This window comes from Sebastes umbrosus, chromosome 12 (genome assembly GCF_015220745.1).
Source record: "Sebastes umbrosus isolate fSebUmb1 chromosome 12, fSebUmb1.pri, whole genome shotgun sequence".
In the NCBI taxonomy this organism is placed as follows: Eukaryota; Metazoa; Chordata; class Actinopteri; order Perciformes; family Sebastidae; genus Sebastes; species Sebastes umbrosus.
This window is the reverse complement of record NC_051280.1, coordinates 17,818,648-17,838,065: the sequence shown is the minus strand read 5'-3', so window position 1 is coordinate 17,838,065 and position 19,418 is coordinate 17,818,648. Positions and strand designations below refer to the sequence as shown.

The following is a 19,418-nucleotide window of genomic DNA, read 5'->3' as shown; positions in this document are numbered from 1 at the left end:
TTATGCATTTTCTTTTTTTGTTCCTTTAATTATTTTCTACCCTCTTTTATTTTTATTATCTTATTTTTTATAATTTAAGTTATCTTTCCTATACAATTGTGCCTTGTATAATAGAAGTATTGAGTTTTGATTGCAATGCCTTAATGTTTGTAAATTAATTATCTTCAATAATTTTTTTTTAAAAAAAAACACGAGTTGGGAAACTCTCGCGAGATGCTGTAAGGGTAGGCGTTGATCTCGAATAGTTTGTTAGGTCGTTGGACAACGAATCTCGCGAGAGTTCGCAATTTGCGGATTACCTTCTAGAAAAGACCAATACAAGTGGCCGGTGGATTAATCAAGGAGAAACTGTATTTGATTGGATGAGCCTACATGCACAAAACCTAGCAAGAATACTGGGACCTAAGTGACACAGGGAGACATCTGTACAGTATTCAGAAACATGTAGGAGCTGGTGGAATGAGATGGTCATTACCCGTCTGAGAATAGGACATACAGGATTAAACCAAACACTCCATAGCACCCATCTGGACTATGCACGCACTGTAATAAACCGGAAACTGTCAAGCATGTTCTAATAGAGTGCAACAGATATGACGAAGAAAGAAGGGAATTGCTTTCAGGAGTAGATTATTAGAAATATTACAATGGGGAATCTGCTAGGAAAGACATCTAAGAAAGTACACAATCTTCTAATTAATTACTTGCAACAGGAATAATTGAGAGAATTTAATTAATATTATTGTTATTATTATTAATAATTATTAATATTTTTAAATTGTATTTATTTATTTTCCTGCCAATCTACTGCTCCACACTCCAGCCCAGTAGGTGGCGGTAATGCTCCTATAAGCTGGTTTGCCAACCACCAATAAACACCAAAGAAGGAGAAGAATATAATTGGATGAGCCCTTCACATGAGTTTACATCATTTTTACGTAGTTAGCAAACCGTCGGTCATTACCTGCAGCAGGTGAACCGGGCTCGGTGACGGTGGGCGACGTGCGGAGGTTTAATGGCGGCTACTCAACTAATTTAGCTAACTAAACGCTGACTCTAACGTTAGCAACTGTCATGTCACCATAGCTACAGAAGAGACGTTAATTTCGGTTGAAACTGCTTCTTGTTTGACGCCAGCAAACTGCATTTAATGGCTAATTTAGCTAACGTAAACGCTTAGCAACTGTCATGTCACCATAGCTACAGAAAAGACGTTAGGCGTTAATTTCGGTTGAAACAGCTTTTTGGTCGACGCCAGCCAACTGCATTTAACGGTTAATTTAAGGCTTAGCTACTGTCATGTCACCATAGCTACAGAAAAGACGTTAGGCGTTAATTTCGGTTGAAACAGCTTTTTGGTCGACGCCAGCCAACTGCATTTAACGGTTAATTTAACGCTTAGCTACTGTCATGTCACCATAGCTACAGAGAAGACGTTAGGCGTTAATTTCGGTAGTGCTTCTTTGGTCAACGCCAGTGAGCTGTTATTTAACGGCTAATTTACGTAAACCGCCATGTCAGAAAAGGCTCCGCTTCTTCATTACCGACTCACCACCAGCGCCAGTCCGGTGCCGAAAGATGCGTCCAAACCCGGCGGGGCCACGGAGGGCCGAGCCGCCGGTCGAAGGACCAAGGACAAGGACAAGACCGCCCGGAAGCTCGGAGTGGTGTTCGGCGTGGTCATACCGACTCTACTGTCCATGTTCAGCGTCGTTGTGTTCCTGCGAATTGGTATGTAAGACGAAGGGCAATTTTTACTCGTTATTATTATTATTATTATTATTATTATTATTATTTTATAGTTTTTTTACTATTAATTTTTTATTTTGTTTCTGCACAATCTCCTGTTCCACACTCCAGTCCAGATGGTGGCGGTAATGCACCTCTAAGATGGTTTGCCAACCACCAATAAACACCAAAGAAGAGGAAGACATGGGCAACAACTTTAATCTTAAATCTGAAAAGTGTTGTCCTAAAAAGAACTAAAACACAAATAACTTACACAAGTCTTCTGAAAATATGTGCTTCTGGTTCAATTTGAAACAGGTTATGTCCAGTCCAGCAAATGGGTGAAATAATCCATTTGGAGGTTAGCCTGTGAATTACTCATTCGAGTCTTGATAAAATACTAATATAATCTCAAATCCTATCATTTTAAAATGTGTCATGTCTGTTTGTTTTTTTCAAGGGCTGTACCTAACATTTTTTCCTTAGCTATAGATTCATCTTAGTGATTCACCAATCATTAAAATGATAGTTTCCCAGAGCGCATGGTGACATCTTCAGTTTGGTCCAACATTGTCCAAAATCCAAAGATATTCAGTTTACAATGAGCATAAAAGTAGCAGAAATGACTGAAACAAACAACTAGCACTATTTTATTTCATCTGTTGTGTCCATAACATCTATTTCTATGGTCCATAATGTATAATAGATCAATAAAACAATGATCTTCATGTTACTTTGCAAACAACAAAGTAATGCTACAGGCCTGAGATGAACATTATAAATAAGATTTTCCAACTACCTCTTGCAGGATTTGTTGTGGGCCAAGCAGGGCTCTACCAGGCCATCGCCATGTTCATAGTGGCCTACTTTATCATCACAATGACCGTGCTTTCTGTCTGTGCCATCTCCACCAATGGGGCTTTAGACGCTGGAGGTGCCTACTGTATCCTTTACTGCTGAGAGAGATTTGTGCTGTACAGCTTAAAAGCCTCACTTGGGTGTCTGTGATTAAGCCTGACTAATGGATTGAGAAAATGTCCCTGCTCTTAATTTCTCCCCATGATTTATTAGGGCCTGGACGATATTCTTATCTCCCGATTCAATACTATCACGATACTTGGGTGCCGATACGATATGTATTGTGATTTTTAAAGGGACTGTTTGTAACTTCTTACACGTATAAGTCACCCGGGTCGGTGTCCCATGCGCGCTCGCGTCTGGCTACGCTGTTCAGACTCAGACTCCAACACAAACTACACGGAAGCACCAAAACCGCAAAGTTATTTCTAGTGAAGCCCGTCTTGCAAAACAGTGTTGGCCGCGGTCGGAGGACGCGGGGGAGACAGTAGCTTTGGTCTCCAAGGCCGGAGTCTCTGCTGTACTCTGATCCTCTGCTCCTCTGCCGGCCTGCTTGCCTTCACTCAGCTTGCTCCACCTCACGTGCATGAGCACACACTACACATTGCAGAAGACTTCGTAGCTCTGAGAATATCTAGTAAAGCTACAGTTGACGTTTGTGCAGAAATAACTGCTGCGTGTCTTGTGAAGTGACGGGGCTCCGAAGCGAGTAACATTATCGTCTCTGACCGGGTGCCATTGTCTCCCTGTTTACTCCAACCGCTGTCGGAAGGCTGAAGCAGGAAAAGCCAACACTAGGATCACCATTGATTCCTGAGACCTTCGTCTGGTCAGCTAACATTACTGCCAAGCAGCTGAAATATAGAGTGATATTGTGGTTTTAGCTGACGTGTGTCACCTCACTGTTTTGAGCGATGCTCATTCATGTCTATTTAGAGCGAGCATGGGCCCAACGCTGACTTTCGTTGACTTAATGGGCACAGGTGTCGCTGTTAACAAGCAATTCTGATTCTTACAAACAGTCCCTTTTTAAATGTTGCGATTCTACAAGTATTGCGATTTGATATTACAATTTATTGAGATTTGTTAACTTTTTTTAACACTAGCCCATGGGAAAAAGTTGAATCATACACTTCAAGGGACATGCACTTTAGAAAATCTCAAAATGAATACAGTAAAAATGTTTGATTTTCAGCATGTATGTAGTCAGATGTCCTGAAGTCAAATATATCAGTCACTGTCAGGCATTATTTATTGAATTTTTTTTCCAGCAACCCAAAAATCAAAGACTAGCATGCAGCTTTAGTCACGATGTCTGGATCTGCTTTTTGTCAATGTGTGAAACCCAAAGTGTACTACTTTACTGTATGTGTAGTGATTGCCACTTTGGATTTAAAATGTGAGGGTGCAGGTTGTATCCCCACGGACTTAGTTTACATTTATAAATCTGGAGTCTGAAATCCCTCAACTTGGTCCCCAGACATGATCAGCCGAGCCCTGGGTCCAGAGTTTGGCGGCAGCATTGGGATCATGTTTTTCTTTGCCAATGTGTGTGGCTGTGCTCTCTATGTTTTGGGTCTGGTTGAGGCAATCATGTCTACCTTTGGCATCCCAGAAGGTAAGGTAAAATTAGGACATGACATCTAGGCATGCATGAGTATGTTGATATATTAATCAACCCAGTTTTACTGTCCCTCAGAGGGTGCTGCAGGTCCCCATCAGGTGCTGCCCTCTGGATATTGGTGGTCTCTGCTGTATGGCACTGGCCTACTCTTCCTGTGTTTCAATGTCTGCTTGGTGAGACTTCATTTGTTTTTACTTAATTGTTTTTTTTTTAACTGTCAGCTCATCTTTGGCTTGCACAAATAGAGGGTGTTGTGATTTATTTTTCTGAGAACCATGTTTTGCTAAATACACAACCATTTAGAATAAAAGGACTTTTAAGTCCAAATCCCTGCTGTTGATTACATTGCACTATTTAAAAGTATCGGAAGATGAATTCAACACTTACAAAAGTTTATTGTGCTATTGTTAAAAATAATGTGTTACAATTGTAAAAAAAAATTGAAGTTTGTCCATACTGCAACCCTAGGGGAAAGGCCACGAATAATAATTCTTATCATAGCTTATCTCATATGTTGTGTAAAAGTTGAAATTCTGGCCAGATGCTATAAGAAAGGAAAGGAGGTCATCATGAATTTTTTAAGTTAACCACTGTGGACAGTGAATATCCACTAGCAAACTCTATAGCTGGTAATTTTCAAGATACCTTGCCTTGGGCCAAATTGACAGTCAAGAGAAAAGTGGTGCTAGGGGACATATTTGGATGTGTAACATAAGTCAGTAGTTCCTAAATTTAACTGGCTTGTCATTACAGGTGGGTGCCCACATCTATGCCAAAGCCACCTTTATTATCGTCATCATAGTTGCGGCAGTTTTGGTTACCATCTTCATCAACTTTTTCATTGTGGGGCCGATCGTGGTGATTCTGCCAGATAGTTCTGGTCTAAATGGTACCAGCCTGAGCACTGGCAATTACACTGGCTTCCAGCTCCACACCTTGAAGGGCAACTTATTGCGTAAGTCTTGGACATGTTGTCAAATGTGATGGTTGGGCAGTTTATATGCTTTGATAATCTTAAACCTATTTAAACAATGTCAGACCTAAAGCATTTATGATATTAGCTTTGATGTGTTAATTTAGGACCTTGAAGAAACAGAAAAATTACCCACCTGGAAATCCCTGTTTGTATTGGTCATCCCTGATATGTATGAATGATCGAGCCTCTTGTCTATCCTTCCAGCCAATTACACAGTAGACTACACCACCGGTGTCATGATGAATTTTGCCACAGTGTTTGCTGTCATGTTCAATGGCTGTACTGGGATCATGGCAGGCTCCAACATGTCAGGTAAGATGGTGTTAAAGAAATCTCAATAAATAAACGTAAATTGAAAAACCTCAGACACAGGCAGACTAGAGCTGACGGTGCGGGACACACTGCAAGAACTAGGGCGACAGACGCTCACCGACAGCCGACCGTGTGTCAGGGCTGTAGAAATACCAGTTGAAAATTGGAACAGGTTTCATAATATGTCAAGTTTACAGTATAAGCTTTGATGTTTAACTTCATCACATGATGAGCAAACATGTGTCAGTAATGGGAAATAAATCTAGGTAGTAAAGGCAGGTCTAGAAATGCAGACTTTAGTTGATCCAGCCCCTCATTTAAGACACAGTACGCAACATTGACAGAACATCAATAATGTGTTTAATAGATTTGGTTTTATTGAAGAGGGAATTTTTGTCATGTGATATCCAGGCGACCTGAAAAACCCCAGCTACTCCATCCCGAGAGGAACGCTTGCAGCTGTTCTTACAACTTTCATCACATACAATCTGCTCAGTCTGCTGGTTGCGTGGACCTGTGACCGGTTAGACATACACAAACACACACACTCAAACATATGAAGTAGTACTAGCACAAATACCATATGAAACTAAAACATTTCTTTTAAATCTATAGAAACATTACCCATAATGCTGTGGTCATTTAAATAATTAATGGATTTTTCAAAACAAGTTTTTGCATTTACACACTCGCTTTTGCATATTATTGCTGTCTTTTTCAGAGATGGAATATCTCTGTTGTAGTTTGAGATTTTACTTGGATTTGTTTTGTTTGTACACCTGTCAAATAATTTGTTTTTATTAACACAGTTAATCAGATAAAGTAATTATTCTTGACTCACTGATTTCATATTTTCATTCTCCTTAGTCACCTCCTCCAAAAAGACTACAGTTTCCTGGGCGACATCAATATATGGCCGCCCCTGGTGACAATTGGGATTTACTCCTCCACCATATCTGCTGCCATGAGTAACCTGATAGGAGCCTCCCGGATCCTGTATGCACTGGCCAAAGACAACCTGTTTGGTGAGATTCTTGAACATGTGTCCTGCTGCCCAATGTTTGCAATTCCCAACATTTGCAGTGTCTCCAACATTAAGAATTACTTTCCAAAAGCAGCAAATTCTTCATTGGCAGAGTCTGGTTTTAGCTGATGTGACCTCTGACCATCTCTGTAGTGAAAAGGACTTAATTACTAATCTTGCTTGTTTAGGTTATGATCAGGGCTAAATAGTTGATCCACACTATATGAAAGCATATCCAACTCCAGCTGGTCTTCTATAAAGCTGAGTCAACATTTTAATAATCAGCCATCTGTTGAAAGAGGCCTCCCATCTCAAATGTGAGAAATTGACACTTGTTATTAATTTCATCATGTCGTTTTCCAAGTGGAGGCATGTTAATTTGGAAAGCATCGTCTGACAACAGATGGCTGGCAGTGTTGACTTTCTCAGAAGAAGAAAAATCCTCTCATTGTGCGTTTGGCTGAAGGACGAGTGCAGGATGACTCAGTTGTTTATCTGATTTAGGACCATGAGCAATAACAGAGTGACTTTTGTTAATGTTTTAATTCTCTACAGGTGGCGTCCTGGCTCTGGCAAGGAAAACATCTCGGAGTGGGAACCCCTGGGCCTCTGTGCTTGTCTCCTGGTTGCTTGTACAGGTAGGTTGGTGCAAACTGCATGCAAGGAGTAGTGACAGTTTTCATTTGTGAATAAAGTTTAGAGTGACTCAGTTTTAGTTCTACTAAAGCTCAAACAGAGTCACTTCTTTTGCCCTCAACCCCTTCCTGTTCATATTGATCTTTCACATGTTGGTGACCTAGTTCACAACTTCACTGTGTGAAATTACTTTTTAATCACCTTCCAAATGGATATCTTTTACCATAATGCATTGACTTCTTAACCTGACCCTGTCATCTGAGAAGCCATCATTGGAAACTGTTTGGAATAGGACAGGCTCTTTCAAAAATACTTGGCAGGTGATTAGATAAACCATTTGTCAACCATCTAACAAAAGCAAAACTAATTTGGAGGTGAAAACATCGCCTTCAGTGCCATACTTTGCTCTTCTTTCAATGAAAAAATACTATCCAGTTCTGATTGCTATTTCAGCATCAATGCTAACCTCTTCAGGAGCCGCCATTATTGTTTTCAAACTGTAGCCGATCCGTGTTGTCTCATACTATGGTCTCACCGCGTCTCATACGTCTAAGCAACGCCCATAGGTGCAGTAGCTCCTCACAGGACGTTGATTGGTGAACAATTGGTGACAAACGCATGACTTGAAGCCTGGCGAGATGGATTTTCGTGTGATGTTTGATCCTGCGATTATCGCGTGATCTCGTGACATCGCAAGAATCCAGCTGCCTTGCAAGGTTATTGATGGCTACCCATAAACCCCTAAACAACAGATGGAGATAAAAAATATAGCTATTTACACCCTAATTGTTTGTTTTAAAGTATGGTTTTCATTTTGCTTTCTGCTTCTAATGTGTAAGAGTAACAGGAGGCGTCTATTTCAGTAATGAGGAAGATGAAGTGGACAAAAGTTGAACTTTCTTGCCCTAATCGTATAACCCACAATTTCTGGGATTACATCAATATTTTGCATTATACTTTATATTGCCACTGCTTGTTTGTTTTTTGTAAATGTGTTGGTGAAAAATGCAGTGCTGCTCTGAGGGGAAAGTAAAGGGAAGAACTGGATTGGAGGCAGATAAATTAGCAGCTGACCATCTACTATTTCGCGGGGCAAAACATTTTGCGCTCTGCTTCGGATTGGCTGACCATTGGTCAAATGAAGAGCATTTAAAGCTTGAAAGGTCTGCCAGGGAGGACAGCAGGGTACCGTCCTGTTACATTAGTAAGTGAACTCCTCATTTCACTACCATGCCACTTAGCATCAGCATATTAGCTAGATAACAAGGTTTGTTACATTATTCTTATGAAGTCATGGGCATGTATAGTATAGCTGTAATTTAAGACAGTTAAGCTGTTTATCAAGTTGGTTTGTGTTGGGGTCAAGGGACATCCAGAGGTCTGAAGCTACTTGTGTAGTCTAGCTAAAGGGATTGTTTGTATACATTGTTCGCAGTAACATTTAAAGGTACTATATGTAACAATTTACATTTATTTATCACTTTGTATTGCCATTGTGTGAACAGATTGTTATGTAACTTAAAAACTGAGACCTTCCCCGATTTTCTCGATTGCCTATAACAGCCTGTGGACTGATTTTTATGTAAAGGACTCTGGACGGTTTTGCTTGGTAATGTTAGCTGATGAAGTAATTTGCAAATGGCAAGCTAGTTAGTATCATGGAGATTGGACATTACAGATTGTAACAGTGATATATGATTGTACTGTCATGTCACTGTTTTGGCCGATGCCCAGGATGATCACTCGCGCCTATGAAGTGCGAGCACGAGCAACAGGATGCTAACTGCAGTTCACTTAATGGCCACCGGTGTCATTAATAACAAGGACTTTCTAAAAGTTACATATAGTACCTTTAAGTAATGTGGGTGCCAAAGCTTGTACACTTTTATTGCTATAATTATTACATATTTGAATTCAGTGTTTAAAACTGCAACCTGAATGAGATCTAAGCAGCACAGGATACAAAATATTGTTGAGACATATAAGCCAAATTGATGTTCTTTATTCCTTCCACTAGGTGGTGCTGTTTGCTGGTAAATTGAACACCATTGCTGGTATTGTAACTATCTTCTTCTTGTTGGTCTATGCTGCTGTGAATCTGGCCTGTCTGGCTCTTGAATTGGCTTCTGCACCAAACTTCAGGTACGGTGCAGGATACTGGCAGGGTTTTCTGTTTTGGATTTTGTTTGCACATTCGTGGTGGAAAAGGTCATTTTCATTCAATATTATGTCTTTTCTTTGTTTTTTTCATTTAGACCCTCATTCCGTTGTTTCACGTGGCATACATGCACTCTGGGCATTCTTGGTTGCCTGGTCATGATGTTCCTGATTAGTGACATTTATGCATTTGCCAGCATTGCCTTTATGCTCCTGCTGTTAATGCTTATCCACTACCTTGGTCCCATCAGCAACTGGGGCTACATCAGCCAGGCGCTCATCTTCCACCAGGTGACACACAAGTCATCTCTCTCACTGAAGCAACAATATGATGCTAGTTTGCATGAATTACTACATCACTTCTTCATTCACTCAGGTGCGCAAGTACCTGTTGATGTTGGATGTGCGTAAGGACCATGTGAAGTTCTGGAGGCCCCAGCTGCTGCTGATGGTGGCCAACCCTCGCAGCTGTACAGGTCTCATTGCTTTCATTAATGACCTTAAGAAGAGTGGCCTCTACGTCCTGGGACATGTAAAGCTGGGTTTACTGGGTAAGGATTGTGTAGGTAGGAGAGAGATGCATATATACATTTTTGAATTGGTCACTCATACTAAACCCAAAATTGACGTTTTGAAGGCTTTAAAGGTGGCTGTTTAAACGTTGGTAGCTATAGCCTTTGTCGTTAAAGGCTATAAGGCACAGCAATCTGATATTGACAAGTTCAGGGTTCAGTTCACTTCACCTGTCGACTGCACACTCGCTAACGTTACGGGCTGCCTGGCTTGCAGAAGCCCGTCTTGTCTTGTAACCTCGAAAGAGGCATGAACTTTCTACTATACAAACACAACATGCACCGTCACTTCTGTTTCTCTCTCTCTCTCTCCGTCTGTCTCTCTCTTAACCGCACACACAGACACTTGCTAACGCAATTAGCATCTAACCTACGCACTGAGTTATTCCTTAAAGGAGTTCGCTACCTGTATAACACACATAAGTTTAAAAAACATCTAAAAAATACATAAATCCTCGTCTAGGCCTGAAGTTTTCCCAGTGAGGGGAATAAAGTGTCAAAATGTACATAACCTATAACCTTAACCCCCTCCTGCAGTGTAAGCCACATCTATAGGTATGCTCCAGTCAATCATACTAAAACCAAAATACACTGCAACCTTTTGTTAATTATACAGGGAGCTGCTTAATGTTGGTAACTGGCAACAAACGCACACATGCTGCCCATGAAGGAATGAGTTGGTTCTCTTTCCCACACTTTTGTCATTGTGTGTGTGTGTGTCTTTGTGTGTGATTCTGTAGACGGGTTGCCCTCTGATCCCCTGCAGAGCCGTTACGACTCCTGGCTGTCTCTAGTGGACCATCTAAACATCAAGGCATTTGTCAACCTCACCCTGGCAGACTCTGTCCGACACGGAGTTCAGAACCTGCTTTTCATCACAGGCTTTGGTGGGCAAGTCTACACTGCTGCTGTGTGAGGATATTGGTTTTCCATCATTGAACTATGATTGTTACTCACAAACTCATCTGTTTGCATCTAGGCGGAATGAGGCCAAACACCCTTGTCTTGGGTTTCTATGATGACTGCACCCCTCAAGACAACCTCCAAGGTACAATTATCCTGTCTACAGGCTATGGCTTGGATACAGTGACTCCATCCATACACCCCCAAGAGCAACGGTTTCCCTTCTTCCCTAATGTGCGGGGGTTCGAGGAACTCAAAGACCTTCAGGAAGAGGAATATGTGTCTGTGATTGCTGACGCTGTAAAAATGGGTAAGAATGTGACACTGGCCCGTAACTTCAACCAATTCAACCGGGACAAGGTCTTGGCGTCGGTAAAAAAGATTAGGAGCCACCGAAGCACGACGGTGCCATTCGTTGACGTGTGGCCTCTGAATCTGCTTCGACCAGACAGCAGCGGTTACGTCGACACCTGCTCACTGTTCCTGCTGCAGTTGGCCTGCGTGCTTCAAGAGTCCCGTGCCTGGAGCCAGGCGAAACTCCGCCTCTTCCTGTGTGTGGAGGCCGGTTGCAGTCTGAAGGAGACGGAGGAGAAGAAGCTCCGGGCGATGCTAAAGGAGCTAAGGATTTCAGCAAAGGTGCAGATGGTGGCATGGGACCAGGTGGTGGCGCTCCACTGGCAGAGACAAGGAGGAAGAGAGAGAGGGAATCTGGAAGAGGCTGCACAGAATGAGGAGAGGGAGAGGCCAGATGAAGCTGAGAAGAAAGATTGTATCCAAACGTTTCCTAATAATGCTGCTCAGCTGACCGATGAGTACATCTGTGCTGTCAACAATCTGATTCGCCGACACGGTGCTCCTCAGCCTGCTGTGCGTTTCCTGTATTTACCCCGACCACCAGCAGACACAAGCCGTTACCGATCCTACCTGCACCAGGCGGAAGTGTTGAGTCGAGACCTGGGCCCAACATTGCTCGTTCACGGGGTCACACCTGTGGTCACTACTGACCTCTAAGATTTTACTATCAACTCTTGATCCATCAACAAGCCTGAGCTGGTATTGTTCGTCCATTGGACTGTGCTTCTTGCTATCAATTTATTCACCTGATATTTAAGCTGTCAACCACAACAAACCAATTTTATACTTGAGTCACACCCACATTCTGCAATTATGAAATTTATATTTACCTTATATTATTAAGACACTTGGAGAAAATGGATTTGATGACCTCAAGTTTGTCTGTTGGATATTGAAAGTTATGAGTGTTTTAGGCTGTTTGGTCATCACTTGGGGATGGCGCTATAGTGGCATAGAAATCTATAAAGGAAAGGTCTTTGCAGTTCCCTCGTGGTTAAAATCAGAAGTATATTAGGCTAGTGCTCTGTCCCATGCATTTGTTAAAATACCGTTATTACAGAGGAACTGCTGTTGAACATTGTCAACTTTGACTTTTTGTACATGTTAATAGAAAAATAAATTGTTGTATTATCTCAGAATTCTTTCCTACAATTTTATTTATAATTAAGAAGAGAAAGACTTTCTGCTAATAACTATTCATTAGTCACAAGTATTTTACAAAGATTCTTAAATCCATTTATCCAATTTGGTTTATTTAGAGTACCACTGAGGTACACCCTAGTCTTGGCTGTGTAATGCCTGCAGAGGGCGATATAAGCCCAGTGTCATGGCTGAGCTGAGTGGCTGCACCAAGTCCGCCTTTACTGGGCTGCTGATGTACTGTAGTAATAGTGCTAATGCCAGATGATAAATATGAATCTGCACTTTGAGCACATGTACAGTATGCTAATCGGATGTGTCACAGGTTTTCTGTATCTCAAACTAGCAGCCTCACCATCACTGACTCAGCACAGACCAGTACTGGTTGACCTGTTGCTGACTGGCTGTTGTGCTGGACTGAACAATATTTCAATCTCAGAGTTTACATGTTTGCAAGATGGTGAGAGGTAATTGCTTCACAGGTGTTTGTGTGTCGTAAATGGCACAAAATTATTTAACAGAACAATTTCAAGTATGTGTGGTTGCGTCTTGTTACCTCCCAAAAGGAGCAGAATTTATCTGATCTTCTACAACCAAAATATCTGCATATCAATGGCTTGATTTGAATGAAATTTAGCGTGCACATCACATGGACACTTACAAGAGGAAGAAACCTGCAGATATAACCAAGATTCAGTAAAAGTGCCAAGCTCATGGTTCATATACAAAACGTAATACTCAGAATGCTTTCCCATTCTTCATAAATCATTTTGTTGCATATGCACACTCCAAACAGGTATTCGACGGTATCATGGATCTTGAATTACATCCCTAATATTTCCTCCTTTTTAGTTCTGTAAAGGAGAACACCTTGTTATGTACACATGTAGTTATGTTATCCATGTACTGATTTGTCATATGACAAATGAAGCAACCCCTCATCTGGGCTGTTGCATTATTAAAGCATTAATCATAATTCATTGAAAACTACCTGAATGACGCAGTATATCATTTGGCATGAGAAGTGTGTGGTGGGCGATGGCGAGACTGTACCTGCTGATGGAGAGCCGACGCCATCTGTGGCATACGTCACATTTGGTTAGAGAAAATTCCATGAGTTTGCACATAGGAGTATTGACACCCGCCTACACGTCACTGACAACCTGCATGTGGGAGGGAGTGTGTTCACAGATGGAGGCTGTCTCATGGGCTCCAAGTACTATAAAGAGATACCACGCTCACAGTTGACAAGGAAACATGGGCATGTAAGATATAATGGGCAGTGTCATCTACACATTTTAAAGACCATCTTTATTTGGAAATCACAAAGAATCAATAGTGCACCCGTAGATGCATCCACATTGTCAGAGCAGTTTCTGATGTCAGATTGAGGGTTATCTTTCTCTTCCGCCCAAAGCCAACAAGTAGAAAGATGGAGTGACTGAATCACTTCCGACCGGTGATTAGCTTGGAGACGGAGAGTTGCTGTCATCGGAAAAGCCTAATGAGCTGTGAATATTAAAATCCCAGTGGCCCTCTGCTAGGCTGGTACTTGTGTTTGTGAGAGGGACCAGATTGTGTTAAATGCAGGGTTTGATAGAGCCCGTTAAGAAAAAACTGGCTAATGTTTTTGTCTAAAATTAAATGAACAATATGTTGAGTATAAATAGTTTTTATTCAAACAAGACTAGCAATGATTTGGAAAAAGGAGTTGGAAAAATAAATGTTTACATCCTAGCCTACTAGCTTTAATATCTACCTGAGGAAGTAGTTCAGTTAAAGTGATTAAGACATTAAAGGGGAATTACACCCATTTTCAAAATTCATACATGTTATTTCTATGCTTTAAGACAGTCCAAAAAATATTAGTGAACATGAACAACTCTCCCAAATACAGAAACAGTGCTGCTCCATAGACGGTGAATAGGGAGAATCAGTCTTCCATTCGTTGGTGCTGTGTCTGAAATCATTCACTCATTCACTACTCCTACTCACTATCCAGGGAGTTTTATGTAGAGGACTAGAGTGAGCTCATCGGCAAAATGAAACAACACTTTCGGGACACTACTCAGGTAATTTTCTCTGCGCTGTTAATTATGTCGTCGCTGTTGCACAATTAAAACGTCAATCAATGTAAGGTGGTCGCGCACATCCAAAACCGTAGTAGGCCGGTGCTGGACCAGTAGAAGACAGCAATGAAAAACATAGAAGAAGGTCCGCACACTGTAGCTATAGAGTGCAATTTATTGGCATATCTTTGTAAGTTACGTTTCAAGCCCAAGCTCTTCTTCAGACTTAATAAATCAACGTCTCAATTGCACTCTTAAGGGAGCTACAGTATGCGCGGACCTCCTACGTTTTGCACAATTAAAATGTGCCAAATCAACGTTGGCTGGTAAACCATCCATAATAAATACAGACATGTATTTTTGTGAAAAATACATATTGTAAGCTATTTTGTTGAGTTGCTTATTAGCAAAATGCTCCGAGGGAATTTAAGTTCCTCCTGGTAAGCAGTGATGCACTGCAATGTCTATTTTATTGTAAAAGGTAAGAACAGAAAGAGTAAAGTGGTATGCCCTGCCATCTGCCGTGGTGGCGATAAGCATATTTTCCCAAATTAATGAATACAAAGTACTAGGGATGCACCGATACCGGATCGGATATCGGGCCAATACTGACTCAAATAGCTGGATTGGTGAGAATTTTAATTCCTGTTGAAGTTTTGACCAATTTGTTGCTGTTACTGTATACCCTATGACATCACAAGTTAGAGACTTACTTCCCTGGTTTCTGGCTTTGAGAGAGAAGAAATAACATATTGGAATTCTTAGTTTAGGTGGATTTCCCCGTCAGTACCAATTTTGACAGGGCAGAAACTGCTGGCCCTTCCAAATAAATTTAGAAAACACAGACTATTCATCTCTTTTCATCAATAAACTGTTGAGGACTAAGTGATCAAAAGCACTTTATTCCAAAGCTTGCTTTTGTTTCACGAGATGGATGACATTAATTCACCTTACCCATTTCATTCAAAAGTGCATTGAAATAGCCCACAATGTATCACCATCATTGGAAGAGGTGCTGAACAAAAGTGCAGTTTGAGGTGTGAATTGGCACTTGTAGCTTGCTGACTAATACCTTTAATTCATTCTCACCACCATGTTGGGAGTGGGATCCTCTCAGACTCTAGTCATGGAAATAATTCTGATCTGCATGTTATCATAAAACATCCAGTGATCAATAGGAGGAATTTAGCCATAAAAGGGGCATGAACATCCTGTCACAACATCACTCTGATTTAGATGAATAATAAAACATTGCTCTGAACTGCTGACCTTTGGATCATTCAGTACCTTCAGAACACTGTGGGAGATAAAATCTCAAGTTAGGTATTCAGCTCTTCAAATCACTTGAGAAAGATGCCTCGTAATATGAAGATGTGGGATTTTATTGGCATGTGTAGGTTGAGCGTTTGCCCAAATCAACCAGCAACCATCATGGCATCATAGCATACTATGGAGATGTCTTAAGATAAAGCTTCATGGATGGCGTCGATATCTCTGACGGATAAAAAAATTAAATTACCCAAATGTACTGTATGTGCACAAGTACTGAAAAAGTGAGTTTTTCATGATATGTCCCCTGTAAGGCTTAAAAATGGGAGTGTTTGTGAGAATTTTTGCTCAATTGACAATTTGTATTTGTAATTTTTTGGCTCCTTGACTGTCAAAATGTTGGCAAGCACTAAACCCTAATACAAGGCTTCATACTTCCAGTTTTATACAGTCAGCTGTCACCTGGTATAGTTTGGCATGAAAAATAACCTGGCTAATGCAATTTATCGTTGCCAGTTGTGTTTGGTGGCGGTCGGCAACAGCTCCGATGTACCTTCTGACGAAGAGACAACGCCATCTGCGGCATACGTCACGTTGCGGCAGAATTCCATGAGTTCTCACATAGGAGTATTGACACCCGCCTACATGTCACTGACAATCTGCATGTGGGAGGGAGTGTGTTCACAGACGGAGGCAGTCTGGACTCCAAGTGCTATAAAGAGATACCACGTTCACAGACTCCTGCTAAAATACAAAGGACTTCATACAGCACACAGCAGTCCCAACATACTTACGACATAAAGCAACATTTTGTTGCAGTCACAAAACAATCCGCCCATATTTTCTCCACAGCCATCGGTGTCAGTTTGAGGGTGATCCCTCCACGCCCACAAGGATCTGAATCACTTCCGACTGATTGTCTGTAGGATGGAGAGTTGCTGATGTACTGTATGAACCTTTATTAGGCTGACAATTGTGTTGAGTAGTAAAAAACAGTATTGGCTAGGGCTGCACAATTAATTGAAATTTTATTGAAATCGCAATATGGCCTATTGCAATTTTCAAATCGCAGGAGGCGCAATAATTGTTAGAGGCAAAATGTTGTCAAAATACCATTTTAAATTTAATATTGTGGTGCTGCAGAGTACAGATGGTACAGATCTCAACAAAAAATCACACCATAATCATTTTAATTTTTAATTTTAAGTTTTTAGTTTTCTAGTTTTTTTTCCTGACTTAAAAGAATTACAGAAAAATATTGATAAATCAAAGCAAAACTGTAGATATGAGAGCAAGAATGCTAATGACCTCTGTCTGGCTTTTGGGAAAAAAAGAAAAAATTGAAGTACCTCAGTACCAATATGGTGTCCGTCATAAAAAGCAAGTTTTATGTTCCTTATAATTGATTGTTTTTCTGTGGGATGCTAGGAGAGAAACAGTGTTTGGTTTGTTTGTCACAAAGTCATGTGCCATTACGGTGTTCCTGTCTGTGAACAGCAGAATGTGTCTCCTACTAAATGTGCTCAGTTGAGAAAAATGATCTGTCGTTAATCTCCTGACAATACTTTGGAAATCCATAAGTACTTTTGAAAATCTGTCACATTACTGTAACTTTCTTGGCAGGAAAGGGAATATTGTAACGTATGTTTGTGTACTGTCCACCCACATACTGTCGTACCCTCAAATAATTAACCAGGCAGGCAACGTAGCCACTTAATCTCTTGAACTCTCTTTAAACAGATTATCCAGGTTTGAGGGTCTTCATGATGCTCAAACCTGGATTAAAGTTTGTGTTTTCGTCATTGCTTTCCTCATGTGTCCGGTGGTTAGTGTGTCACATATCAGTGTTATCAAAACATCCAGCTTCATCCATCCATTTTCTTTAGTTTTGTCATCATTCAGGCTCTGAAAAGAGACAAATACAGTTTCTGATAAAGCGTCAGCAACATTTTTCCTGAGAGTGGGAGCTGGCAGCAGTCCATCCCATTGTGCTTCTATTATCTGCAGCCTGATACATCATCTCTACGGGTGATGTAGAGGGAGAAGAAGTAACTGCTGTTACTGTGGAAATAGCACCATGTGAGAGTGGGAGGAAGACTGCAGGCTTTTGTATCTTGTGGGAGTGTTCGCTTCTTCCTCCTACTGCACAAACAGCCTCCACATATCAAGTTATTTGTGGACTAATGGTGACGCACAGATTTTTACCACTGAACATATAAAGTCAGTTTTGTCAAGATCTCAAAATAGAATTCATATTTTACAAGGGAGAAGCGATTAAAGACTTTAGTACAGTGCTTGAAGTGGAAAAAATAATTGCCAGTGCTCTCTTATTCACATGTTGGCGTGTGTATCGGCCGGTATCAGCAATCTCTTGCGACTTATTCCTATTTATTCTTTTTTTAATTATGTTATACTGTGTCAGTCATAATCAGCTGTGGTTTTATTGCTATTATTATATCTTCATCTTCTAATCTTCTATAGTAGGCCTATAATACTCCAATAATATACTTGACTCACAGGTCATTTCAGAGAGAGAGCGTTCCTATAGGCTGTGCTCCGGCTGGTGGGCGGTGCTTGGTATTTCCTCAACTGATGTCAACATGGCTGCCGGGTCACAAACTTTCTCATTTTACAGCTAAACCGTGCACTACAAGATGTTGCTGACAACATTTGAGACGAGAAATAGACATTACTGTAACAGAATATTGATTCATATTTGATCAGCGCTGCCTAGTTTGACCGTTTGATCGAAGTTCACGAGTGATTGACAGCTGGCTCAAAGACGGCAGCTGGACGGCAGACTCCAGATCAGCTCTGATTGGTTGTTTTCCTCCGGTCGGTGAAATCTTGCAGATGCCATTAGGAGCACCGGAGGACATAGAGGCACATGAGGTTTTTTTCAGATTATCTGTCTCATGCACTACTGTCAGGATATAGTGACCGTTTTATAAAAATAGCTTTTTTTTATCATATTTGCTCCATTTCTACCCACTGCTGCTTTAAACTGCTTTTATCTGACAATAATATACATAATTGCATTGCTTTGATCTCTTCACACAAATTGCTAAACTGTTGGATTACCACATGGGTATTTTTTTACGACATGACCCACGGGGTCAGTACCCTTTAGTCTCTCTCAGTAAAACACCAACCTTGATCCATCTCCAGACTTTTACACCTTTTAAAGCAGTTTTGTGTATGCTTATTTAACCAAACGATCATATCAGTATTCACTGCAGCCAACTTGCATAATGATTCCAATCCCACTCAACTCAGTGTTTGGTGCCTACAGCATGCTGTTAGAGTGACACTAGTAGCGATACTGATGATCATATATGGTGGCTGTTTCACTCCACCCCCTCATACCGGGGATGCCCTTCTTTTCATAAAGGCCTCGATGATCGCCGAGATGATTTGCGTCATTGTCACACTTTTATTTTTCAGTCATCCAACAAGGGAAGCTCTTACGTTTCATCATCATGTCTCATCATGTTTTTGAGCCACGGCTTTCACGGATATTATTAATCCTAGTCCGGGGACATATTAGGATATCTGCGTCACTGACTGCGTAAGGACGGATTAGTTGTAGCGACCCGAGGCTCATTTCCAGTGGCACTCGAAACACATTTTCATGCAGAGGGACAGTTTTTAATTCAGGTTTTGCTAGTAGTTAATGTTTCAGAGCACTCATAGTATGCTGTATTTTTCCATTTGTTTTGATTTTGTGGTGTTTGTTACAGTATCTTGTTGTTCACTTCAGTCTAATGGTGTGTCTGAAAAACATCTAAATAAGGCA

General features: G+C 41.0%; 1 protein-coding gene across 4 annotated transcripts; it reads left to right on the top strand.

The window, feature by feature from the left end:
• The first annotated feature begins 1,041 nt into the window (after positions 1-1,041).
• Positions 1,042-12,283, top strand: LOC119498995 (solute carrier family 12 member 9-like). Of its 4 annotated transcripts, XM_037788171.1 has the most exons (16): positions 1,042-1,731; positions 2,537-2,671; positions 4,067-4,204; positions 4,286-4,383; positions 4,964-5,165; positions 5,391-5,498; positions 5,910-6,021; positions 6,366-6,523; positions 7,078-7,160; positions 7,401-7,478; positions 9,176-9,300; positions 9,414-9,606; positions 9,692-9,866; positions 10,628-10,774; positions 10,867-11,100; positions 11,239-12,283. In XM_037788171.1, exons 1-16 carry the CDS (start codon positions 1,515-1,517, stop codon positions 11,799-11,801), a joined length of 2,766 nt encoding a protein of 921 aa, XP_037644099.1. In that variant the 5' UTR covers positions 1,042-1,514; the 3' UTR covers positions 11,802-12,283. The 4 variants fall into 4 exon arrangements, with proteins under 4 accessions (XP_037644099.1, XP_037644097.1, XP_037644100.1 ...); XM_037788169.1 differs by having other exon boundaries at positions 10,867-12,283; XM_037788172.1 differs by lacking the exon at positions 11,239-12,283 and having other exon boundaries at positions 10,628-10,778; positions 10,867-11,043.
• Positions 12,284-19,418: the final 7,135 nt, after the last annotated feature.

Bases quoted from the DNA above. Each gene is read 5' to 3' on its own strand.
- LOC119498995 (XM_037788169.1), top strand. From the start codon at position 1,515: ATGTCAGAAAAGGCTCCGCTTCTTCATTACCGACTCACCACCAGCGCC. The intron at 1,732-2,536 runs GTATGTAAGACG...TACCTCTTGCAG, and splicing joins CGTTGTGTTCCTGCGAATTG to GATTTGTTGTGGGCCAAGCA. The intron at 9,301-9,413 runs GTACGGTGCAGG...TTTTTCATTTAG, and splicing joins GCTTCTGCACCAAACTTCAG to ACCCTCATTCCGTTGTTTCA.